Source organism: Eurosta solidaginis, chromosome 4 (assembly GCF_040869045.1).
Source record: "Eurosta solidaginis isolate ZX-2024a chromosome 4, ASM4086904v1, whole genome shotgun sequence".
In the NCBI taxonomy this organism is placed as follows: domain Eukaryota; kingdom Metazoa; phylum Arthropoda; class Insecta; order Diptera; family Tephritidae; genus Eurosta; species Eurosta solidaginis.
The window spans coordinates 24,017,549-24,037,962 of NC_090322.1; the positions used below are offsets into that span (position 1 = coordinate 24,017,549).

Here is a 20,414-nt window from a genome sequence, read left to right on the forward strand (position 1 = left end):
TATTTGTTTGCTCCTTCTGATGTGATTTTTAGGTTTTTTTTAATGTAACTCTTGCTAACATTATTTGGCGTTGGCGTAAATGCTTTTAATTTCCAATGCGTGTATGCCATATACTTTTTACAACCCCTTTTTATAAAATACTTCTTGACTCAAATATAAAATCTACGTATGTATGTATATATTTTTAAACAGGGTGTCATACATCGCGACATCAAATCCGACTCCATACTCTTGGCCGCCGATGGTCGTGTCAAATTATCCGATTTCGGCTTTTGCGCGCAAGTCTCACAGGAGCTACCGAAACGTAAATCACTGGTTGGCACGCCGTATTGGATGTCACCCGAAGTAATATCTCGTTTGCCGTACGGTCCCGAAGTAGATATCTGGTCACTTGGTATTATGGTTATTGAAATGGTAGATGGTGAGCCGCCATTCTTCAATGAACCACCACTACAAGCAATGCGTCGTATACGTGATATGCAACCGCCGAATTTAAAGAATGCACACAAAGTATCACCACGTTTGCAGTCATTCTTGGATCGTATGTTAGTGCGTGATCCAGCGCAACGTGCGACAGCAGCTGAACTATTGACGCACCCATTTTTACGGCAAGCCGGACCACCTTCGTTGTTGGTGCCGTTGATGCGTAATACAAGACAGAATTGATGGAAAATAAATTTTGAAAAAGAAGGCAAATATCGTATAAACGCAAATAAACTATAACTTATTTAAGCTAGGTTCTATAATAAACTCAAAATCACACATACACATACATATACGTGCAGACATACATGCATACGTATGTATACCATAACGAAATGCGCACGCGCAACTATTTAAGTTTACCAATATATTTAACTATCGTAATTGTACTTTATATCGTTAGCTTTAAAAGATTTTGAAATTAGTGTCTAATTGCGGTTTCATGTTTTCTTGTGAGCAGCGCAGTAGCGTAGATTGGCGTGCGGCATTTAAGTCACGGGTAATTTTCGCTGCGCATTTTTTCGTTTACGCATTTGTTTTGTTGCCAGTTTTGTTAAATAATAATTCTCATTTATGATTTTAGGTGTTGTTCCCTTTCCTTAATAAACTGTATTATTCACAGGTGTTAGGGAAAAATACTAGTACCTTATTATATAGATTAACCGATAGTAAATTTGAATTCAAACTATATATATATAGTGTCTATATATATATATATTGTCTTCACATAGATTACCTTTTCGACTACAGAACTACATAGTCAAGGCGCTGGTTTTCTTAATAATGTATGGTCTAAACACCTTTTTAACCTACTCTTTAACTCGATTCGGAATCCCTAATTAGTGCAAAATTTTTTCGAATAATAATAAGACTTGGCGTTTTACAAAACGTATTTGATGGGTCCCTATGCTTAGGGGCTTAGCTCGAAAGTTAATATTTCGAATTTAATATTCTTTTTTCGGTTACTGCTAATAACTTTAGGTAGCTATTCTGTTTCGAATATAATTGCGTAATTCCTTGTTTCCTGTAACTCGTAAAAAACCGAATTTGAGCATTTTTATTATCGAATCAATTTACAGGAAATTGTATCATGTACTTACGTTGAATATAAAAATTAGAATTATAGATGTAAAGTATGAAGCAATATTAAAAATTCGAAAATAACAGATACAAACAATTTGTAACCACAATATAAAAAAGTTAAGGACCATGGAATTTTTCGCATATGTACAATTTTTTATTTAAGATTTTAACTTAACATTTCTTGTTTCTTTTTAGTAGTTCCTTGAATTTCGAAAATGAGAAACAAATTTTAAATTCAGAATATCGTTACTTTAATTCATTCGTTTCTGATATTCTGTTATGTTAAAGAGGCCAATGAATTTTTTTTTTGCCAATTTGATTCAAAATTTTCGATTACGCTGGCTGGATTAGTTAGAAAGTTCTTTTTCATCAAACTCTTGTTGTTTTTTTTTAGGTAAATTAATAAATTTGCGTAAAAATATAATAAAAAAACAAATTAATAATTTTCTAAAACCTTATTATACTTTATAAAAGCAAAGTGAAGTAAAAAGTTGTATATCAAAATTATAAGCTTATATTCAAAAGATGTATAACCTGTATAGGGTCCATTATTATGTATCTACTTTGAATTTATATACTTTCAATTTATAAAATTATTTTATCATCTTTTGTTAATGAAAATTTTGTTTGGATTAAACTATTTATTTTAAAAATCTTCTTTATTTATTGAAATAATTTTTTATTATATTTTTATTTTTTTAATATTCTAAGATTTCAATTTTTTTTAAAGAATCAAAAAAATATGTATATATTTCAAATACAAAAATTTTCATGAACAAAAGTGTACATGATAAAATAATTTTATAAATTGAAAGTATATAAATTCAAAGTAGATAATAATAATGGACCCCATAACCTGAAACATTAACTAATTTTCCAATTTTTACCACCCTTTTTTTAATCCAGTATAAAAAGTTTTATGTATATTCGATTTGCAAGCAGAAGCAAAATATCAGGTATCTTATCCAAAAAAATCGTATGCACGAAAAGGTGTAACCGGCGAAATTTTCGGTTTCCCACTTTTAAATTCAATCGATAGCCTACATCATACGTCATTTTGACGTATGCGAAAATTCGTATTTATTTTATAATTTTTTCTAATATTAGAAATGCAATTTACAGGTTTTGGGGGTTACTGCTGATATATACACTTTTCTCACCGTGAAAGTTGTTTCGTCTATGGAAAACTAAAGCGTTTAAAGCAGTTTTAGTGTAGGATTTATTTTAAAAATCAGCATAGTTTTTGTTTTTTGTACTTAATTTGATTATAATTTGTAGCTATATATAATCATAAAAAAATCAATTATTGAAAAAACTGTTTTCACTTAAAGCAACATTCCTTAGACATTGCTCAATTATTGGCCAAAAAACTTAATCGTAATATTCCTATTTAGGAAAAACATGTATACACATTTCTTTAAATGAAAAACTAGTTTTTGTCTACTAAACAAAAAATATATATATTACGTTTTAATTAGATCTTAAAACAAGTGTATTATACTTATAAACAACAAAATTATGCTAATACATTTAAAAATTGTGTATTCTTTAAGAAATCATAAACGCGTTTGCGTTTTGGAATATGCTTCTATTGGTACGCCTTATTTTAGGAATTAAATGCATTTTGTAAATCATTGATTTATTTTTTTTTTGTTTACATCATATATATTGCTAATAGAAAATGCTCGCAATGTGTTTTGAATTCGAAATCAAAACAAGACAGCCTATAAAATTTTTGTGTTTGTAGCAGCATAAGTGTGACAAGAAAAAATTTAAATTTAGGTACATACGATTATTGAATACAAAAACAAAAACGTTTAACAGCAATATATCGCCACTCTGATGTTTGAGAATGTACTTAGCTTTTTGTAGCAATATAGGAGTGTTACATATATGGTTTACATAAAGTACACAAATAGTTCGTATTGTAATATAAATCGAATTCCAAGTCATAAAATACTTTCACATATGGGTGTTTCCAACGTTACGGACATTCAATTTTGGTTCACTTTTTTGGGTATAAAAATAGTATTAGGCATTGGATTAGAACATTAGAACATTCGAACATTTTCTTTTGTTTTAAATCACTTTCTACGACATCTATCCAAGCCAATTACAAATTATTTTTTTTGCAAAACGATACACAACTTTTTTATGGATAAAATTGTTCAAACGTTCCCAAAACGTACCTCATATCTGAGTTGACATAATATTTTCTTAAAAATGGGCCATGCTGCATGAAAATGTTCTAGGGATTATTCTTAAAGGAATATATAAGAATTCAAGTTGCATCAATTTAATCTATGTAGCGATATTTCTTGTTGTTGAAAAATCGAATTGAACCTGTTTGGGCGTTCTCGTTCGTACGTTCCACTTTTTTCGCAGCAAACTATGAATTTTAAATGCATATAACAACACAAAGAAATTTTTTTATTATATATGTGCAAGGTTATTTCGCAAATTGCATTAATTCTTGCAAATTAGTTTTTGCAACTTCACAACTCAGATATCGGCTGCTGAGTGGAATATCACGCTATTCGACTGTAGTTTCAAAAACGCTCTATTTCAGAGCGCTTTCGAAACGGCAGCCGAGATAGGGTGAAATTCCGCTCAGCAGCCAATATGGGAAAATCTTTTTGAAATAAATTATAAAAGAAATAACAGAAAATTTTCCATAAGCGTTCGGAAGTTCAAGTTTTTGAAATTCTTACAACCTCCACTGCTAATGCTTCTCGAAAAACAAATTACGAGACCATAAAGATAACTCTATATGCCGCTAAATGTTGAAATTTTTACATGTGAAACCACTGCTTAGTTTCTAAAACTTGAAATATAAAATGCGTCCGAAAGCTTGCAAAATATCACATACTTTGAAAACATATTTTGCTATTGGTTTGACGGACCATAGTTTGTGCTAAGCAAATATATAGATCTTCTCATTATTTTATATGTTTATAAGTATACTAAGGACAATTTGTTGAAACTTGTTCGAAAAAAAAAATTCTACTAACTTAGTACATTTGATTAGTATTTAATATCCTCGCTATACGCCAAATAATTGTACAATATCTTCAGCCGTATTCTGAATTTCGACTTGGATCGGAATTTTTTCGATTTGGCAATTTTGGTATTCTGTGTTCCAATCTCTTTCGATTCAACTTCGAATCGTTCGATTTTGTGTATTCTGCATTTCGATCGTAGTTCCGTTTTTCTAAGTTGCAAATTTGTTGGCGGAAAAATATGTTCTTTTCATTTTTTTATTAATTTATAACAGAATTTTAACAAAAATGTAAAGAAAACTTGTTAAGAAACGTAAAAGCTTCATGATGATTGTTTTTCGTATGTTTCCAGGTCAAAACCAACATGTCGATGTCGAAGTCCTTGGTCGTATTTGTCCCGCAAAAGTATCTAACATATACTTGAAAGCATCCTTATTAAGTCGAAAGTTTTTTTAAAAACCTAAATAAGAAAACAAGTCATTAAACTTTACAACTTTTAAGTTCAATTTCTTACAATTCGTCACTCATCTCAAATGGATTACACAAATCTCGCTATATTTGCCTTTCCATTCTCGTATGCGTTTTTTTCCAACTCCACAAATAATGCAGCGGCTATTGATTCCCTTATAATAGACAGCTATAATTTGTGTCTGTTGGTTGGGTCCAGTTATATGCCAAAGCAAGCTGCCGGAGTAGAGGAAGGTGAAGCGAATACGTAAACAATTCTTGCGGAAAGAATAAATAAATCTTTATGAAGTATTTTAGGCCAAGGCAATGAAATTAACGTCCATAAAATTCAGAAAATTTCAACTTTATTCGTGCAGGAATTCGTTTTAACAAAACTTGGTGACCACGGCAGGGAATTAGCCAAAAGAACGACAAAAGCACACTTACAATTATGAAAGCACTTCACTCAAAAAAATATAACACTGCGGCAATATATTCTATTGCTTTTTTTTGTACAAAATGGCGTGGATAATAAAATATAAACGTTTTTCAATGTTTTTTTTCAAATCTTCTTTAATTTATTTTGTTTCAATGTTCACACATTCCGTACAAACAGCTGATTTCGAAAAATCATTTGCTCTTCCTCTTCTCATTACGATTCCGTCGAAATGCAGAATAGGGGTGCTTGTTTCGTAGAGGAGAACATATGTGGCTTTGACATCTATAAAATGTTCCTAAACAAACGTTCACATATTTGCTCTTTATTCACAATTATACGGAAACACCCATATACATATACATACATATATAAATAACCAATATACATACTACATATACGTGACATCGAATAAACACAAAATACATACATATATAGTTTAGTATATTCAATTGTTTTTCCTTCAAGGACATAAATTTCGAATTTAATTTGTATCCATATTACAAAAGCACACAAAAGTACTATTTACCGACTTTTTTTTTTTGTTTTAGGAATTGAATCTTTCAATTCCAAAAGATGGCAAAAGGACCCTTAATTTGCCTCTTAAATCGCCAGGTTAACAAACGTATAAAGGTAATATACGTGCAACATTTAGACTTGCCTAAGCAACTGCCACATGTCAAAAGTAAAAACCCGTAGCACAAAGATGTTTTCTTGTAAATGTTAAGTAATATATGGCTTGCTGCCATGTGCTTTTTCAAGATTTGTAATTCCTCGTGAATTATATTTCTGTGTCAGTATTACTATGTTTGCTCTGTTCATGAATTTTTATATACATTTATATAGTAGCTTTAAGTTACAGCTTACTATTTTCTCTCCCATCCATCTATTGCAAAATGTAGTGAGTTTTTTTTTTTTTGTTTTTTTGTAAAAATATAGATTGTAAACAAAGTATTACAAAGATTAACGTCACTTATGATTTCACCATGTGAATAATCCATATGTATGTCTCCATAATTTCAATGTGTATAGCATCTCTTATTTGTGGTTACTCATGTACTCATGTATCCAAAAATTATGTTGAAAAAGATTTAATTTTAGTCAAGTTTTGTAGCTCCGTATGACATGCCACCATATGTGTTAATTAATCCAATTAGTTCCAAATGTGATGATTTGTTTTATTTATGTAAATATCTAATGTCCATTTCCTACAATAACAAACATGCCAAGTGGTACCCCCAACATGCCCAAGCCATTAGCAGCAGACATACTCCAATTGTTATAGAAATATTAATGTGACAAGCAGAGATCCTCCAATTGTTATAGAAATATTAATGTGACAAATTGTTGTGCTAAATCATCGCTAGTGCAGTTTGTGGTAACATGTTTATTTATTTAGATTTTTAATAATTGAAGCCTTAAAGTCCTCCCGACATTGCCATGTGGTGTCTTATTTTCCCATTTCATATATTTAATATTTTTTTCCATGTGTGTGTCTATTTCAATTTCAAATATCCGTGCTTTGTAAAATGGTATTTAAAATGTCCCACGCCAGGTTATTTTCAATTTATTTTCAATTTGATTGGGTTTTTTCATGGCACCACGCCAGGTTATATTCAATTTGTCTTTAGTTGTTAATTATAAATTAAATTATGGTAATTATTTTTCAATTTTATTATTTTTGTAAAAGGATTTCCCTCGTATTTAATGTTAAATTTTATAGAAATTATATTCACCTTAGTCATGTGTACATGACTGTACATTAAAATATGAGGATATTTTCTATCCCGTTATTTGTCCTCGGTGCAGTTATATGTATTTTTGTAATTTTTATATACGGTATTCTCTATCACGTTACATGTTCCGTTTATTGCACTTGATGGTATCATAAAAGTTATATATATGTGTAAAACGAAAGTTTTACTTATATGCTTTTATTTCTTTTAAATTTGTTTATATGTTGCATGAATTTATTAACATATTAATGTTAAATTTGATTATGCCCGATAGCAATTATATGTATATTTTTGCACAAAGTGCATATTTTTATTTTAATGTTTTTTAGGATTTTTGCCCGATAGCAAATGAATCTTTCTTATGTTGTTTGGGCCAATTTATAAATATTTGGTTTGCTAAAATGAGCATTTGTGGCCATAAATTAAAACAGGGTATATTTGTTATTCCCGACGCGTTTCGACGTTACCTTACGTCTTCTTCTTTGGGGATCTGTTTAATGTTAAGTATATAAAATTAAATACATTAAACTTTATTTTAGGATATCTAACAATAAACTTAAAACTGGCACATCACTTAAAACTTATTTAGCTACTTACATTAATATTCACATTAATAGTTATTTATTTCAGGTACTAATATAATTTTTGCACAACATTATTAACATAGGTACATTAAAATGACATTTGTTTATTTTTTACATTCTCTTGCATCTCTGTATAACAGCTGAGTAGGCGCTGCTTATAGGGCCGTTCCATTGGTTTATCGAGCTCTGGCTCTGGCTCAAATCTCATTGGAACGATCTGGATCAACTTTATGAGAACTGGCAGCACTAATATAAAACATCTGTTTTGTTGAAAATAAGAAGAAACGTACACAAAATTTTAAGATACTGATAGAATTATTGACATTTAAATAATTTCGCACGTAAGCAAACTATTTATTTTCCTTACATCATCTTCAAGTTGTTTGCTCTTTCAGTGTTTTTGCTTTTAAATATGGCGAATTCTTTTATGTATACACAGATGTACACATATTTAGTTCAGTGCTACAATGGCTCAACTATATGGTTGGCTCATCTCACCAGCTGATTTTATTTTTTTCATTTCACTGTAGTAGGGATTGTCAGAAGGAGATGGCAAACTTAAAATGAAACCAACGAATTTACAACATTTTCTTACTACATACAAATGCTGCTAAGTTTTATGTTTTCATTCCATTCCATTCGTCTAACAGCAACACTCTGATTTTGGCAATGTGAACAAATGTATGTTGTTGCTGTAGAGATGAACCAACCATATAGTTGAGCCATGAGTGCTACCAACTCAAAAGTGGTTAGCTGTCAAAAAATCTACTACAGAAAACGAAACGAACAGAACTGCTATACGGATCAGAAATTGAACCAGATAAATATCAGGATCACAACGTTGTTGTTGCATTTGCATGTTAAATTTCTATCCGTATCTCGCTCAAGTCTCAATGGAACGTAACTTATGTTGTCAAAATCTTCTTTGCAGTTCATCGCGTTTTGTAGTTGTTGTTGAATGCGTATACTTTCCAGCGTCATTCTCGTTTTCTCTCTCCGTTCAATGTCTAAAATTTTAACATTTGAGAAATCCGCTACGTGTTTGCTCTTTGTAAGGTGTTGTGCTAGACCAGTCGACGTTTTTTTGTTTTCTGCATCTTTCTTATGTTCATTAATTCTTATACCTAGTTGCCGTTTTGTTGTACCGATGTAACATTTGTTACATTTTTCGTTTTCGTTACCATTGCAAGTTATTTTGCAAACAACATCTGTTTGTTCTTCTTTTGTAATTGGGTCTTTTGTTCTAGTGAAAATTTTTTTGAGCGTGTTATTTGGTTTATGCGCGAAATTAATGTTTTTGTTATTTATAGTTTTATGTAATATTTCATTTTCTGTAAGGCCCGGGATGTAATTTACGCCGATATATTTCTTGTTCGTATTATCTTGTTGTGTGTTGTTATCTTTTTGGTGAACTCTGTTCACCGGATTTTGGATGAGTCTATCCGTAAGAGAACTTGGATAGCTATTTTTAAATATAATTTTTTTATCTGTTTAATGTTATCCGTCAAGAAATCTTCATTGCTAAGTAATATTACTTTTCTTATTAAATTTGTTGTTGTGTTGATTTTTTGTTTCCATGGATGGTTTGAGTGGTAATTTATTAATCGTCCCGAGGCAATGGATTTTGCGTACCAATTCATTAGTAAATTTTTATTTTTTCTACTCACTTCTACATCAATTCAATCGTGAATTTTATACTCGTGAGTTGAGAATTTAATGTGTTTAATATTTCTTCCGCGTCCTTGGATTTGATTATTGCGAATACATCATCTACATACTTGTTGATGTATTTGATGTATATGTCCTTTTCTTCAATTCAGCTTTGCTGTCGTCAAGAATTTTGTCTAGTACTATATCCGCTATAGTTGGCGATAGTGGATTTCCCATTGGCATCCCGTAGGTTTGTTGATACAGTTTTGAATTGTACATGAAATAATTGTTTTCTCGCAGGCAAAATTCTAGTATGGTTTGGAATTGTTTCTTTGAAATATTTGTATGTCTTTCCAACTGCGTCCATTGTTTCATTATCGTATGTAACACACATTTCACAACATTTCTTGCGGCACATCAAAACTAAATACAATGAAGAAATACAACACAATACTAATAAATTTAACAAAAAATCAAAAAATATTGCGAAACAAAAAGAAAGGCTTAAATTTCTGCTCAAATGCAAGAGCTACGGCATCACACCACCACACTTACGAGGTAAAATTAGATTCTTAGCAAACTCCTTTAAATACCAGTCCACCCGAACCCAACTACAAAAATTGGAAACCGGTTTTCTACTAAAAATATTAAACCTTGAAATTAAGGAAACTAATATAAACATTAAAATAATTGAAGACGAATTAAAATACGTAACAAATACACTAAAACATAAATTAAATGAACACGACTATGATAATATTGTAGAAAAACAAAAACATTTCACAAAATACTTCGTCAACGCCACGGAAAGAACACACCTAAAGAAGATCCAAACACAAATAACAAAAAACATCGACAAATTTGGCATAAGATGCAACGAGGACTGGTTCATTAACAAAACGAATATCGACGTACCTCAAGAAAGCTGCTTATTACTCTCGCTTGGCACAAAGTTTGCATTACCGGTCACAAAAGATAATTTTTCTCCAATACATCTTATCGCGCAGCTGGAACAAGGTTTACATGAGATCGAAGATGAAAAAAGTAAGGACGCAATAAGACGAAGCAACCAGAACCCCAAAGATAAGCTAATTATGAGGAATTTCGAAGACACAAAGAAGTTTTTACGTCAACACAAGGACAAAATAGTACTGACACAGGGGGATAACGGTAACAAAACGGTATTAATGAATAAAACCGAGTACGAGGAAAAAATGACAGACTTACTAAGCGACAGGAAAGTCTACAAAATAATTAGGAAGGATCCAACGCAACAACTAATGAGGAAAAACAATACCATCGTTAACGAGCTATACAAAGAAAATAAAATTAATGTAAGAGAGGAAAATTTCAACTATCATGTACTGCGGCTGTCGCGCCCAGATTATATGGTCTACCAAAAATCCATAAAGATAACATGCCACTGCGACCGATCTCATCATCTACGAAAGTACCTTGCTACAGGTTAGCTAAACATACCGGTGCCATACTGAAAAACTTAATATCTGATGATTACAATGTAAAAAATGCGTTCCAATTAAAAGAAAGATTGAAAAATATTAATATTGACGATGACGAAATACTTATATCATTTGACGTAATTTCACTTTTTACAAACATTCCCACACACATAGCAATACATACGATAATGAAAGAATGGACGCAGTTGGAAAGACATACAAATATTTCAAAGAAACAATTCAAACCATACTAGAATTTTGCCTGCGAGAAAACAATTATTTCATGTACAATTCAAAACTGTATCAACAAACCTACGGGATGCCAATGGGAAATCCACTATCGCCAACTATAGCGGATATAGTACTAGACAAAATTCTTGACGACAGCATAGCTGAATTGAAGAAAAAGGACATATACATCAAATACATCAAGTATGTAGATGATGTATTCGCAATAATCAAATCTAAGGACGCGGAAGAAATATTAAACACAATAAATTCTCAACTCACGAATATAAAATACACGATTGAAACGGAAAAAGACAACAAATTAGCCTTCCTAGATGTAGAAGTGAGTAGAAAAAATAAAAATTTACTAATGAATTGGTACGCAAAATCCATTGCCTCGGGACGATTAATAAATTACCACTCAAACCATCCATGGAAACAAAAAATCCACACAACAACAAATTTAATAAGAAAAGTAATATAACTTAGCAATGAAGATTTCTTGACGGATAACATTAAACAGATAAAGAAAATTCTATTTAAAAATAGCTATCCAAGTTCTCTTACGGATAGACTCATCCAAAATACGGTGAACAGAGTTCACCAAAAAGATAACAACACACAACAAGATAATACGAACAAGAAATATATCGGCGTAAATTACATCCCGGGCCTTACAGAAAATGAAATATTACATAAAACTATAAATAACAAAAACATTAATTTCGCGCATAAACCAAATAACACGCTCAAAAAAATGTTCACTAGAACAAAAGACCCAATTACAAAAGAAGAACAAACAGATGTTGTTTACAAAATAACTTGCAATGGTAACGAAAACGAAAAATGTAACAAATGTTACATCGGTACAACAAAACGGCAACTATGTATAAGAATTAATGAACATAAGAAAGATGCAGAAAACAAAAAAACGTCGACCGGTCTATCACAACACCTTACACCTACCACACAGTTCACATCAACCGCCTGGAGCGGGTTCAAAAAATCTTTATGCGCTTCGCGCTTATTTCATTACGTTTCTCTGAACCGATCCCGTCTTATGAGTCTCGATGCCAACTAATATCATTACTATCTCTAAACAATCGCAGAATTCTTTTGGCCTCGTTGTTCATTTTCGATCTTTTCACGGGAAAAACTGACTGCGCGTTGCTTCTTGAAAGACTATGCTTAAATACTCGCTGTAGAAACCTCCGACACTTTGAAATCTTTTTCATAGGGCTGAGTAGACCTGTTTATAACTCAAAAGCGCCTATTAACAGAGGCCTATCAGAAATTAATTGCTTCTCAAGTGTTTTGGATATTGATTTCTCCGACTCAAAATACGCTTTTCAACTTAAACTAAAAAATTACTTAATCTGTAATAATATAAATTCTTTTTGCTAGTGTTCTCCATAGCTTAATATAAGCTGGTCTCTGTAATTTAGTCATAAGTGTCTGTACTAAACATTTGTTACTAGACTAAATAAATAAATAAATAAATTTTCAACGACGTACCTACAATGAAATAAATAACTATTAATTTGAATATTAATGTAAGTAGCTAAATAAGTGTTAAGTGATGTGCCAGTTTTATGTTTATTGTTAGATATCCTAAAATAAAGTTTAATGTATTTAATTTTATATACTTAACATTAAACAGATCCCCAAAGAAGATGGCGTAAGGTAACGTCGAAACGCGTCGGGAATAATAAATATACCGTTTTAATTTATGGCCACAAATGCTCATTTTAGCAAACCAAATTAATCTTTCTTTGCACAATTTGCATATTTTTACGATGAACTGATAACGCGCACAATTCGTAAGTATTTTTAATTAAATTTTTGTCATTTCGACTTCCGCACTATCCGCCATTTTATTCTCAAACCGCGTGAGTAGAGTCCCTTAATAACACACGGTTGAGTTGTGGGGAAAACCGAACTTGACGCGACGACGTCACAAAACGAAGTGTATTTACCGACTAACTAGGTACTGTACCAGTTGCGATTCTGTTCGGAAGTAAATCGCGCCAAGTGTTTTTTATTTTATTTTAAACGATCCGCTGCCGAGGGGCGAACCCGCTTAGAAAAACTTTTTTCTAATTGTCAAAACTTGGTTTTAAATGTTCGATATTGTTTTGTCAGGGATTTGAGCGCAGAACCTTCGGCAGAGCATATGTGGCATAAATTATCTTTCAAATATTTTGAATTAAATAAAAACATTTTAAATATTTAGAGAAAGCAAACTTTAGAGTAAAAAGTTTTAATTATTCAAGCTATAAACTTTCATTTTCGTGTTTGGCAGCACCTAAAGTGGTTCCGGGACCGGAAAATTATAAGTGCGACTATTATTAGGACACCAAACATTTATTCAATAACTTTTTGGTACAGAATTTTAAATATACAAAAACTCGAAATTTTCCCTCGATTTATAATTTATTTTTATCTTTTGCAAATTCGAAGTTTGTTGCATTCATTGATTTGGAGTTATTATATGCCATATTAACAATTTCGTAACTATTGCGTAACTGTTTTACTTATATTTATGTCTATTTTGGATGCACGAAAATTCGAAATTTAAGCCCGGTTTTTCCAGAGGTTTTATAATTTTCTTCATTATTTCCAAATAATATTTTCGAAATTAGAAAAGTACAAATTGAATTGAAACCATGTACCTCGGAAATTTATCGTCAATCGATTATAACATATTTGACCAACAAAAACATTACAAATAAATTTTTCATTTCGATTAAATTGAATAGCGGACGGTGTAACTTAAAAACAAAAGAAAATATTGGCTTATATTCGAAATTAAAACATTTTTTTCTTATATATCAAGAACTTAGTCTAAAACTATAGACAAACATATACAGTCGGAAACCGTGTAACATATATGAATAATAAAAATTATGTTAAAGCATTTGTAAATACGAAAAACATCAAAAAAATCGACTTAACCACCTTTTAAATATTGCTGCAATTTTTGCAGACATCCTCTCATACGATTATCCTCACCAGCTCCACGTTTTTGCTCCACGACGCGTACTTCTGCAACTAAAAATTCCATAATTTGTAGAATTGTCTCTGGCGTAAATTGCGCCAAACGTTGCAACAATTCAAAAAGAAAAAATGTATAATACGGCAAATGTTTTTTAGTCAGCAAACGCAAATGTTCAGCAAGCAGTGCTGCAGACGAAGCTGTACATTTATAAATGGAACAATTTACAATACGTTTAAATAAGTCAAGCAATAAAACACGACTAGGTACCACTTCATCCACCATCATAATATGTTCGAGCATAAGTAACGAGGTGGCTTTCATAAAAGTCTCCAAACGTAATGCTTGTAAATCTAGCGAGCTATTATTGGCAGCAATTGAATCGACTACTTCTTGAAAAATTGTTATTACAAGGCAAGCATTTGGATCGGCTTGACGGCGTTGTATAGCCAAAAAGAGTGTGGTTAATTTTTCGAAAACGAACAAAGACAATTCTGCGTTATCGCTTTGCAGACAGCTAACGAAGGGACGTGCTACAACTTTTGAGCTGGGTGAAATTTTAAAATGCGGCGTCCATTTCTGTATTAGATCGGTGAGTGTTTTATTAATGTATGGATCCGCTTTAAAATTCAAACGACCAATGCCCTGCACAAGAACCGGCCAAATTTTATGTATTAGTTGCGTCAACTTAATATCAGGGGCTTTACCCATTTGTACATTGGTGGGCAATACAAAACGTGTCATGACAACATGAAAAAAGCAGTTAACTTTGGACTTAGTATAGACGATGTGTATACAATTGTAAATAACTATGGCTAGAAAACTATAAAATCGAAACGCTACTTCAGTACGTTCTTGCTTAAGATCAGCTTGTAACCATTTGTCAAAATTTCTTAGATATGCATTCAAATTATCCGCAATGCGAAAACGTTGTTGTTGTTGTGGACCGTCGCCTACCACGCATGCGTCAAAATGCTTGCCAACAGCCGCTATAAAAACACAAAGTGGTTCCTTTGCCTGCAACAACTCTGCTGCATGCAAATCATCGGTCACCATACGAAAGTCCGTCAATTGGACAACAAAACGCGTCAAATGCACCACATCCTCGTTCAAAGCAGTCAATTGTACTAAACTTTTCAGCCATATATGTATAACCACATTCGATTCAATTAATGGCACACAACGTTCGTTTTGTAGCACTTTATTCAGAAATTGCGGTAGCGCCTGTCGTGATGCTACTGGCGCCTCAATAAAACAGGAAAATAATTTTTGAAATGCTTGTGTATCCTGCGGCATGGTACAAAAATCAGCTGCTAGCTGTGGTAGCCATTGACTATAACCACTAGCAAATTGTTGTTTAACAAATGGCAGCACATGCGTATTGAGTGCACGAAATAGTTCCCCATTAGAATCGGACATATCATTACGCTGCAGTTTAACGAATATTAAATGTAGCGCCTCCAAGCTTCGTTCCTGTTCCACTGGCGTGCAAGTTTGTAGAAAATTTGGTAACCATGCATCAATAAGTAAATGCTCGCCTCGTCGAAAATCATCTGCTTGCATAAATATGTCTAAAAGCGCATCCGCTACCACTTTCGATACAGCCAAATCGTTATTTACAGCGCTAAGTTGCTGCAACAGCTTTTTAACGTATTCTGAACAATCACAATTTCTTTCAGAATACAGTATAAGTAATGCCATATGACCTTTAGTAACCGCAATTTGGCGTACAGCTGGAATTTTATCCAAAGCAATAGTAAGAAGTTTGATACTCAACTTCGGCACTAACTCTTCGAAATCCCCGCAAAACGCTAACGCTAAAAATAATTCAATTAAATGATGTATACCCGTTTCATTTAAAGCGAGAAATTTTTGAGCACTAAATTTCGTGTAAATGCGTCCGAGCAATTTTTGGGCTTGATGCCGTGTTGCAATGCACGCATGTAGGCAGCGCAAATTTTTACCTAATAATAACGTAAAAAGCGTATAACTACTTAAATTAGCATTGGGTGACGTCAATGACAATTCGTCTTGTTCTTTCAAGAGCAGTGTACGATAGCGTTCCACATATGCTTTGCCGTTGGCACAAGCGACCGCTAGATTACTTGGCGCTGCCCCCGCAGCATAAAATGAGTTATTAAGTCGTTTATGAAAATGTTCCCATAGAAGCACTGGTATTGTAACACGTGGGCGCCACCAATGCAGCAGTGTTGGCATGAGTAGGCAAATGTAGACACGCGTCTGCTCCTCGTTGGGTTGACTGTTAAGAAATTCTTGTGTACACTGTTCAAGCATTTCGTAATTTTCAGCTGTATCAGCAGTTGCGCGTTCATGTGATGGGCCAACAAATTGTCCATTGGTGCGATAGCCAAAGAGACGTACCAGCGCATGCATTAGCCAGTTTGTAAATTCAGCGAACGTGAGGTTGGTCAAAGAGAATTTATCTGATGGAAGAAAAAGAAATATATATGTATATTTTACAATGGAAGATATTTTCTTGGTCATTGTATACATTTTGATTATAATGAACTTATTTTTAAAAGCGTGTTGTTGTTGTAGCGATAAGGATACTCCCCGAAGGCCTTGGGGAGTGTTATCAATGTTGATGGTCCTTTGCCGGATGCAGATCCGGTACGTTCCGGTAACAAGCACTATTAAGGTACTAGACCGACCATCTCGGGGATGATTTGGTATGACCACATGAAACCATCTAGGCCATCCCGCCCTCCCACCCCCTACATCAATAAGGAACTTGGGTCGCCAGAGCCTTGGCTGTGAAAGAAACAGGATTCGCCACGGGTACCTGATGTTGACAAATTGGATTGGAGAAGCTATATATTGCGCTCGCAACCCCTTGAGAGGGTTGCTCTACAAACCCCTTGAATCAATTTGGCAATTTAGTCGCCTTTTACGAGAGGCATACCTTCCGCGGGTATTTTCTAAGTCCCCTAACCTAACCCTAATTTTATAACTTAGGGCCAGTTTTTTGATAGCGTTTTTAATTTTGGACGTTAAACAAACTCACCCATTTTCGTTTTCAATTTATTCAGCGTTTCATTAAACATTTGCCAAAATGTGATTTGTTCTCCCGTTAAACTAAGTGAACCAAGCAACCATTTCTGCAAAGCAATCTGCACATATAGCCAACATTCTTTTATGCATGTACAGGGAAAGGGTGTGCTGTAGAGCAGTTCAGCTGGGCGTTTTTTTGCATACAAGTGTAATGAACATGATATCAAATCATAAAACACGCGTTCTAATAGAGATAAAAAGTGATCATCGTGCTTGCTATCAGCCACTGCCAATAGCGGCATAGGAGTACTCAACAATTCATACTTATATAAAATACATAAATCTAAAAGCTTCCATTCGAGGGAACCATGTAACATATGATAGGCAGCAGCATTACATTCATTGCCCTTACAACTATTGGCAAAGTATATGAGCTTCCAAGTGTCCATGTCTGTTAAGCGACTCAATAAACGTCGTATGTTATCCAAATTGGAACGCACCAAAGGCCATTTCTCAATGGTTGTGTCATATAGTAGTAAATAAAGTAAATGTGTAACTTGTTGCCGCCTTTGGTAGTAACTTGGCACCGATTCGGTAGGGTTAAGCGGTTGACGCACACTCATCCACAAATGTTGTATATGCATGCTGGTGGGAAGAAAAAAGATTTGTGTTACTAGAACTAGTTTCTTATGACAACAAAAAATACTAATTACCAAGCTTTACCGCAGAGGAACTCTACCGTATCATGTGCATGCATATTCTGCACATTAAAATCGAAATCTGTTAAAACTACTTGTTCGAATAATTGTCGCCAGTCATTTTCAGGTTTATTCAACATAAAACCACATTTTAAAAACCCTTCTGCTGCCAATTGGGAGTGTGTAGTATCTTCACCGCTGCATTGGAGTTCCGGCAGCACGGTTTCCCCTATTCTGCCATCGAGCATTTGTGTTTGTTGTGACGGCAGTTGTTGATCTCGTTGTGTAGCCTCCAAGCATGCTGTAGTTATTAATTCATCATCCTCGTCTAGGTTGAATAAGTCGAAGTCCATTAGAAGCAAAATTTTGCTGCATTAATTATTTAAAAGGCGTCTAAAATAGACAACTCAGCAATAAGGTAAATATTTACCAAATATGCACAAATTTTGGCGCTCAACCTTGGATTTGTTCAATGGTGTGTAGTATTTACTCAATAAGGGCGTTTCAATGAACAATCCAGGCCATTAAGAATAAAACTAATGATGTCTTCCAGTGAGTTTTACAGCTCCGGCTCACGCTCAATTCTCACGGGAATGCTCTGGATCATTGAGAGACTTGAAAAGCAGATGTCGTGAAATTTTGGCACACGTGAAATGTGATAGGCAGAAACTATATCATTTATCTCGTTTAAAAGTTATTCGCGGAAAACCCGTCGGTACTATTGTCGCTTTTTTCGTTGTTGCAATTAAACGAACGAAAACATATGAAGGTGGTGAATAGTGTTGCCAGCTCCGCAACAATATCTTTTTATCTTGGTAGAACATTATGGTGGTGGCACGTCGATATAAATGCAAACAAACATACATTATCAATGTATTTTGTTGTTGTTAAACACTTTTAATAATTTGTAGTCTAATATTATTTCGGGTGCTGGCAGAAGGGTGTACTACGCAGAAGGACATCACCGTGGCGGTAGCCACGGTTATACCACACACCCGGGCTTGGTATGGCGTAGCCCAGGGTTATTTTTTATAAGCGCGCCGAAGGCCGCCTATGCAGAAAGGTGTTCCACATAGAATTACTATGCATGGCGCAGCCGGTGTTGGATCGGCTAACATAACAATAAACATAAGAGTTATAAGGTAATATCAGCTCGTTCACGAATGCAAAAAAGAGCTTTTTCAAATTTTTGGTAAATAAAGACTAAAAAAGTTAGACATATATACATCAGATGAAAGGTATTTGTATGTTATTTTTCGATTTTTTAATTTTTGAAATCCATCCACTAGTTTTAGAGATATTTTGATTTGAAAAATTCATAATTTCGCCTTTTGACATGGAATTACCCCTAAACCTTTCATTTGCACCAAAAAAGAAATATACTGTTGGAATCAGCATAAAAATCTCTATAAAGTCCGATTTTTTATTTTTTTGACAAATGTATGTATTCTGCACTTGTTCCCATATTTCAGTTACATCTGAGTATAATGCGTATTGAAATTTAATAGTACTAATTTTTTTTTTTATTTTTTTTAATTTTATGCGTAGCAATTTCAGAGGTATATTTAAAGTTCGTCGCTTAGCAGTCCATATAAAGTTTAAGCGTAATCGTATATACGCGTGAAAAAAAAACACAGTTATTGATAGTGTATGTTGGTTTGCATTTATGTCGACGTGGCACCACCTTATAATGTTCTACCAAAATAAAAAGATATTGTTGCGGAGCTGGCAACACTATTCACCACCTTCATAGGTTTTCGTTTGTTTCATTGGAACAACGAAAAAACCGACAATAGTACCGACGGGTTTTCCGCGAATAACTTTTAAGAGATAAAAATATAGCATAGATGAATGGATTTGAAACTCTTTGTTTCGAGAGAGCGCTGTCAAAATGCACATTTTTTATAACATTTGTCAATGATGCCACTCCAAACAAAAATGAATAGATCTGAAAAAGGGGAGTTTTGACATACATTTCGGCGATTATAGTTTCAATCATTTAATAAAATTATAGTCGTAAAATATTTATTTCCTTAAAGTTATTTTACAATAATACGACTAGTTAGAGTTAAATATAAACAAATCTAAGTAAAATTTACATTTCGATTAAATTAATTAGTCAAATATTGTAACGCATTTAACTCGCAGTGAAAACCATATATTCTTTTGAAATTTCAGTAAATCGGACATTAACATTAACATTAGTTAATGGATAGGGCTTATCCTACATGTGTGGGGTTCCAGGTTCTGTGATCAAACTGGACTGGTTGCATCGGGAGTTCATATTTACAAAACCTATTTTTAGTGATAACTTTTGAATGGGAAATAATATTTACCCTCCGCCTTCGAACTAATAATACTTACACTAAAACAAGTATTTTTATCCTTTTCCCCATAATTTTTGAACGCTATTCTACAGTTGTAGGTCAAACTAAAGTTAACCAAAATTTTTGGCACGTTTTTCGTTTTGGCTGGCACATTTTTTGTTCTGGCACCCGCTTCAGCTGGCGCGAGGGATTTATCTGTGATTGTTGCCAGCAACAACTAGAAGATAAATCCCTCGTGAGAGCGAAAATATGAGAGCGTAAGCAAAAGATTCGTAT

General features: G+C 33.3%; 2 protein-coding genes across 10 annotated transcripts in view; one reads left to right on the forward strand and one right to left on the reverse strand.

Moving 5' to 3' along the window:
- Positions 1-6,142, forward strand: part of mbt (serine/threonine-protein kinase PAK mbt) — a 39,593-nt gene extending 33,451 nt beyond the window's left edge. For 3 of the 4 annotated variants that reach the window (XM_067780642.1, XM_067780643.1, XM_067780644.1), the window contains one exon: positions 193-3,103. In XM_067780642.1, the coding sequence (XP_067636743.1) occupies positions 193-666 (474 nt within the window). In that variant the 3' untranslated portion in view covers positions 667-3,103. Of the gene's footprint in view, positions 1-192; positions 3,104-4,917 lie in introns of those variants that run through there. The other variant, XM_067780645.1, reaches the window with a different exon arrangement.
- Positions 2,116-18,566, reverse strand: LOC137249303 (protein MMS22-like). Of its 6 annotated transcripts, none has more exons than XR_010952324.1 (4): positions 17,827-18,566; positions 17,127-17,758; positions 7,782-16,545; positions 2,116-7,674 (listed from the first exon to the last, which is right to left on the reverse strand). XR_010952324.1 is itself a non-coding variant. In XM_067780640.1 (4 exons), the coding sequence occupies exons 2-4, from the start codon at positions 18,057-18,059 to the stop codon at positions 14,057-14,059; spliced, it is 3,354 nt and encodes a 1,117-aa protein (XP_067636741.1). In that variant the 5' UTR covers positions 18,060-18,139; positions 18,242-18,566; the 3' UTR covers positions 2,116-14,056. The 6 variants fall into 6 exon arrangements, 3 of the variants coding, with proteins under 3 accessions (XP_067636741.1, XP_067636740.1, XP_067636742.1); XR_010952326.1 differs by having other exon boundaries at positions 2,116-5,290; positions 5,460-16,545; XR_010952325.1 differs by having other exon boundaries at positions 2,116-5,025; positions 5,080-16,545.
- Positions 18,567-20,414: the final 1,848 nt, after the last annotated feature.